This window comes from Lactuca saligna, chromosome 5, assembly GCF_052625555.1.
Source record: "Lactuca saligna cultivar CGN05327 chromosome 5, ASM5262555v1, whole genome shotgun sequence".
In the NCBI taxonomy this organism is placed as follows: Eukaryota; Viridiplantae; Streptophyta; class Magnoliopsida; order Asterales; family Asteraceae; genus Lactuca; species Lactuca saligna.
The window spans coordinates 248,884,227-248,890,683 of NC_136421.1; the positions used below are offsets into that span (position 1 = coordinate 248,884,227).

General features: G+C 36.3%; 1 protein-coding gene across 2 annotated transcripts; it reads left to right on the forward strand.

The window, feature by feature from the left end:
• The first annotated feature begins 3,766 nt into the window (after nt 1-3,766).
• On the forward strand, nt 3,767-5,862 carry LOC145047315 (uncharacterized). Of its 2 annotated transcripts, XM_078995570.1 has the most exons (3): nt 3,767-3,976; nt 4,379-4,401; nt 4,493-5,862. In XM_078995570.1, exon 3 carries the CDS (start codon nt 4,520-4,522, stop codon nt 5,822-5,824), a length of 1,305 nt encoding a protein of 434 aa, XP_078851696.1. In that variant the 5' UTR covers nt 3,767-3,976; nt 4,379-4,401; nt 4,493-4,519; the 3' UTR covers nt 5,825-5,862. The 2 variants fall into 2 exon arrangements, with proteins under 2 accessions (XP_078851696.1, XP_078851695.1); XM_078995569.1 differs by lacking the exon at nt 4,379-4,401 and having other exon boundaries at nt 3,768-3,976.
• Nucleotides 5,863-6,457: the final 595 nt, after the last annotated feature.

Consider the following 6,457-nt stretch of genomic DNA (forward strand, 5'->3'; position numbering starts at 1 on the left):
CTAAACACTTCTGAAACTTCCCAGAATTCTCCCCTTTTCGCATTATAGAGTTATCTTTATATATGCATACCGACTCGTCGAGTCATATGGTGACTCGTCGAGTCCCTCTCACATTAGTCGTAACCTGATAACTGTCTTGACTTCCGAATGTTTATCTTTCTGAATCCGTGACCGGACTCGTCGAGTCAAGAGACAACTCGACGAGTAGAAGCCTTTTTTTTGTTGTTTTCTTTCTTCTTTCCACTCTTGAGCTCTTAACCGCTTCTCTCGCTTCCTTTCGCTTCCGAGCTTCATCTTTGGACTGAAAAACACAATTTAACACTTTTAAGTACCTTTTGTCCATAATATGCAACAATTTAGCTAATATATGAATAATAAACTACACTTAATACACACTAAATATGCACATATCAAATACTCAAATATTTCATCATTAATACTTCAAAAGAATTACAAAGGTTAACCTAGACTATTACATAAACAATAATGCCTAGACTGGAAATACGGGCGTTACAATTAACCCAAGTTAATGTCGGACATAATCCAAACTAAAGGACCTAAACCCCAAGTCCTGGTACGAGCGTACTGAGTCCCTGAGCCATACGTGTTGCGTACTCTAAGTTATGCCCAACGTACAAACAGATTAAGCACATTTTCCATTAAGTGCTTAATACTCGATGTTCTAACGTCTAAACTTTAGATATGAGTCCATTAAGACGCCCTAAGGCATAAAGTTGGCAACTTTATGCCTTTGCATGTCCCATATGCTCCCAACAACCTATTAATACATTTCCAAGAGTCTTAGTCCATCAAGACTCCATTTTTATGCTATGAATAGACCAAAGAACTTCCGATCTATCGTCCCTAAGCTCTGGAGTTGCTCAAACTCTCAAGAGGTGGTTCAAGAACACAAAAAGGAACTAAAGAGGAACCCTAGCTCTAGAAATGGAAGTGATAACCAAGGTGAAAGCTTTTTACCTCCTTAATATTCCTAGACTGCTCAAAAGGTAAGATCCAGAAGCTCTTCTTCGTTCAAGCTGGTTTCCTTTTCTTCTTTGTAGCTACATACCAAAAAAGATGGTGTTTAAACACTCACAAGCTCAAGAACACACACTATAGTGAATTTAGGGGTTTTATGGACGTTTGAAGGTGAAGTAGGCTGGTAAGGGTGAAGCTCAAATGAGATAAGGATGCTTATATATGTCTTAAGTCCAAAAGTTAGGGTTTGAACATTCGTTACCTACGCCCCGAGTACCAGTTGGTACGCCCATTGTACGTGTTGGCCCTCCACGATCATCCATGCATGGTACACTAAGCGTACTCATGAAGTACGCCCAACGTACTTAAGGGACTATCATGCAATATTTATAATTTCAAGGGCTTCAAAGGTAATACCTGATTTGGATTGTTACACATTTCATCCTTAAACCCTATTTTTGCAAGAACTTGTGAGATTTGAGTTTAAAGGTGTGTATGGTGACTTTTCTAGAGGGTGTTCTAGAAGAAGAAGGTGGTGACTAAGCCTTGGATGTTATTGAGCTTCTAGATCCTGCATCTAGTTCATCTTGAAGAACTTCTGGAGGTAAAAAGCTGTAACCGTGCCATCTCTTTTGCTAGTTTGAGTTAGGGTTTTGTTATGAAGTCCATTTTTGGTTCTTGGAACCTCTCTTGTGATTTAACCAACTCCGGTGACTAGGATTGTTAGATCTAAGCTCTTTGAGCATGTTTAATGCATAAAGGTGCCATCTTGAAGGTTGTATTGAGAACATGCAAGATTTTAAGGTCTCAAAAGTGATATTAATAGGAGAAATGAAGTATTGGGGGCCTATGTGACATGCAAGGGTATAAAGTTGCCAACTTTATGCCCTAGGACATCTTAATAGACTCAGATCTGAAGTTTGACGTTGAGATTTTAAGCATTAAGCACTTAATAGACTTTTGTGAATAGATTGTTTGTATGTTGGGTGTAACGTTGCGTACGCCGCACGTATGACCAAAGGGTTGAGTACGCTAAGTGTACTGATGTGGTACGTTGGGAATACATACCACAGAAAAGTTAGGCTTCGTTTGGGCTTGCAAGCTTATTGGGCCTTATTCAGCCTTGGGTCTGGTCCCATTCAAAGTTGTTGGACTTTGTTCTAGTTTGGGGCATTGATGTCATGATTGGGCCTTATTAGGACATGTGGCCTATTGTAGTTTGGACTTTGATCTTAGGCCCATTAATGTAGGATAGACATTTGGGCTTTAATGGAGTGCCTTAGACTGAGATGTTGGGCCTTTCTCTAAGTTGTGGCTTAATTCTAATTAGGGTTGTTTGTATATTTGTTCAGTGTGAGATTTTAGGCTAGTAGTCGAGCATATATTGTGTTCAGCAGACCGAGGTGAGTCTTCTCACCATATCAATGGGTCGAAGGCACCAACGTCGGCCCATTATTTTATATGAACTTTCTATAGTTGAATGTGCAATGGTTTGTTATTTGGTATGTATTGATTTACGTGAAGACCATGGGGGAGCCCATGACACCTGGTAAGACCATGAAGGGGAGCCCATGGCCCTTAGGTATAAGACTATGAGGGTAGCCCATGACATCTCGATTGAAGACCATGGAGGGATTCTATGGCAAATTTATGTGTATATGTGCATGACATTATATGGTTATGTGTTTTGTGTATTTTGTGAAACTTAGTAAGTGTGTGCTTACAGTTTTGTTAGGCGTTTCAGGTACTTCTGGTTCTAAGGGCAAGTGTCCGACTTGATGTTGCAGCGTGCGTTCTTCAGTATTTCCGCACTAGTTGTTTTGGATACTCTGATCTTTTGAACAATGTTTTTATGTAATGGAACTTTGGAAAACAAATATGAATGAGATTTCTAATTATTAAATGAAAATTTTTATCTGAATTTTTGGGCTGTTATAGACAATCATTAATAAGGTGTTTGGGGTTGTTCATGCTTATGACCGCTGCAACATCGACTATTTAGTTGCTTAGTTCTTATTGTTTGACTTAGGTCTTGTGTTATGAATGCTGTAACTTTTTCATATGATCATGTATATTAACGATATTTATATCAACACCTTGTATTTGAGTCTACTCCAATTTTCGTTTAGATTATTCCCGTTAAAAAATAATATATATTTAATTATGATTTTATATAAAAAAAGTTCATACATACATTCATAAAGAACGTATGAATATAAAGATCATAAGTAAAAATGTATTATTTTTTAACGGAAGTAGTCTAAATGAAACTTGTTATAGACTCAAATATGAACAAATGGATATAAAGATCGTTAAAATTTGTGATCGTTTGAAGAAGTTTTGATGTTCAGACATACGATACAAGAACTAATCAATCAAGCAGCCGAGACAATGATGACCATAAGTATAAATATCCCCGGATACCTTATTAATGATTATCCCGTGAAGTATGTTGTGAGAAAAACTTAAAAAACCGGTTATGAGTACTGCATGTATACAAAAACAACACATATTTATTTGCAACAAAAAAATATTAATGATTAAATATGTAAAAAAATATTAGGAATTAAATGTGTACAAAATAAAAATATATTATATTTTTAAGTGATTTTTCTGACTTACGTAGTCATTCAAAAGAACTAAATGTATAAAATTAAACAAATTAAAAATATAAATATAAACAAAAAAATATCTCAATAAAAACCTATACAAATAAAAAAAAATATTAAGTTTTTAAGTCATTATCCCTTTCCCTTTAATAAAACAAATAACCATGGAACAGAACACTATATCGGTTGTGTGTATATATTGTGGCGGTCAGTACCAAATTTCTACAATAATTCCTCGACTTTGGTACGAAAATACTCCGTTACCGTCATTACCATCGTCGTCTCGGACTCTACTAATCGCTAATCGCTGTACGCCGATCAGCACCACTAATTCATCTATTCGTTTCCTCCCAAAATCCACAATCGGAAGAAACTTCCCACTTCGTCAGGTACCAACACCTCTATCTGTATATTCGGTTGCATAACTTTTTTACATATATCACGGTTTTAGGTTGAGATCTTTAATTCATAGGGTTTACTCTGTTGATCGTCCTAATTGCATTCATGTGGCAGCTGATTGATCATGACTGTCTTTTTAAGTTCAGTTACTGTCACTTTGAGTATATTTCATGTGTCTAATTTTTCGTTTTCTTAATTGATTGGGTGAATACTTCTTCCGTCAATAAATTTATTTGCCGATCTTTTGGTCTTTTCTTGACCTGTTTAATTTTGTAGTTCGAAGAACCTGGAAACATTTTTGTTAAGAAATTCGTCTATCTTGTTTGTTGATGAATTTTAATTTAATTTGCGAGATAATAAGCATTCCAGCTTTTTGATTTTGGTATCAAAAGAATCATGAATTTCAGCCTTTCGGGTACTCTTCCCTGATTACAACAATTAAAAAGCTTTAGCAATTGATCTCACATTGAAAACTGTTGGTGATATTCCATGTTTGCATTGAACAGGTAGCTTGAAGCTTCTGTGAGCTACTGATGGCGAATGGAATGACATCAGCTTTAATATTATCTTCAGGATCCATGGAACAACATCAACCACATATGTTAATGAAAAACACAACCTCATTAGATGGTCCAATTGCTATACTCTGGGACATGGAAAACTGTCCTGTTCCCAATGACATACGTCCAGAAGATGTTGCAGGTAATATTAGAATGGCCTTACGTGTCCACCCCATAATCAAAGGAGCTGTTAATATGTTCTCTGCATATGGAGATTTCAATGGCTTCCCTAGAAGATTAAGAGAAGGGTGTCAAAGAACTGGAGTGAAGCTCATAGATGTACCAAATGGAAGAAAAGACGCTGCTGATAAAGCAATATTAGTTGACATGTTTCTCTTTGCTCTTGATAATCCTCCACCCTCATCCATCATGCTGATTTCAGGTGATGTTGACTTTTCTCCTGCACTTCATGTACTTGGTCAACGTGGATACACTGTGATTCTTGTGATTCCATCTAGGGTTGGTGTTTCTGTTTCTTCTGCTTTGAGTAATGCTGGTAGTTATGTCTGGGATTGGCATGCTCTGGTTCGTGGAGAAGGCTTTGTGACACCTTCAAGATCTCATGTTAAAAACATAGATGAAACTAAAAATGAAGAAGAAGCAATTGTATATAAAGGGATTTCACTTCCTGAATGCAACAATTTATCAAAATCATATAGTCTTCCATCTGCATCGAGTTCCCATAATGTGAGGTGGGTCCAGCCTGGAGATTTGATTGGTTTGAAAGGTCAACTAATGAAGCTTCTAGAACATTCCGGTGGAAGTTTACCTCTTGCGCGTCTTCCTGCTGAATACCAGAAACGTTTCGGGAGACCCCTTTATGTTTCAGAGTATGGAAGTGGGAAACTTGTGAATCTTTTGAAAAAAATGAGTGATGTGATTTGTGTTGAAGGACATGGACAAAAGAAGGTTGTGTTACTCAAGAAATGTTCAACAGAAGGCCCCATAAAGGATGATAAGAAAGGGAAGCAGGGTGTTGGATCTTCTGATGATGATGAGTTTGATGATGATGAAAGAGTGGTTGTTGAAGAACAGAGTGTTGAAATTCTGAATGAGTTCAGGTATGAGCTGCAGGAGATACTTGTGAGTTATTCTTGTAAGATTTTGTTAAGTTGTTTTGAGGAAATTTATCAACAGAGATACAAAAAATCACTCGATTGTAAAAGATATGGTGTGAATAAGCTTGAGGAACTGTTTGAAAAGGTGAATGAGGTTGTAGCATTGCATGAGGAACCTGTAAGCAAACAGAAGTTCCTGGTGGCTGCTTGTGGCCTTTAGTTATATTTATAAGAGCCAAATGATTGGTTGTTATTTAATGTGTTTGAAGAAAAATTGCCACATGGTTCGTTTTAGTATATGCCTTGTGGCAATTGGAATCAAAGTCATGTTGGCTGTATGTTTTGATGAGAAGCTATACGTTTTTGTTACAAGTTTGTAACATATTAATGACGTAGATAAAGAAGTTGTAATTTTGGGTCATGTTTTGTCAAAATGCAAATATGTATGAACAAAATTGAACTTCAGTTTGCCAAATAACCTTTCGTGTATGTACGAGGGATGAAGTGTACTGATAGAATCCTTCGCTTTAAACTCAATAATACAAAAATAATCGAAGACAAAGATAAATTTAAACTCAATAACACAAAAATAATCAGAGGCAGAGATAAATGCGGGCTTCATATAAGATTGGGCACGACTGAAAATTATGCTTTTAAGTTAATTTGGATAATGAATTACTCGTGTAGCTTTGATGTGAATTATGTTATGGTTTTAACAGGTTTAAAATTTAAATATATGTTAGATAAGGTGGTAGGTAGGTATTATTGTGAATTCATAAAAGAATTATGTGGGTAGATCATAGATGTTAGATAAGGTGGTACATGTGTATTCAAGAGTTATATGAGTGTTAGT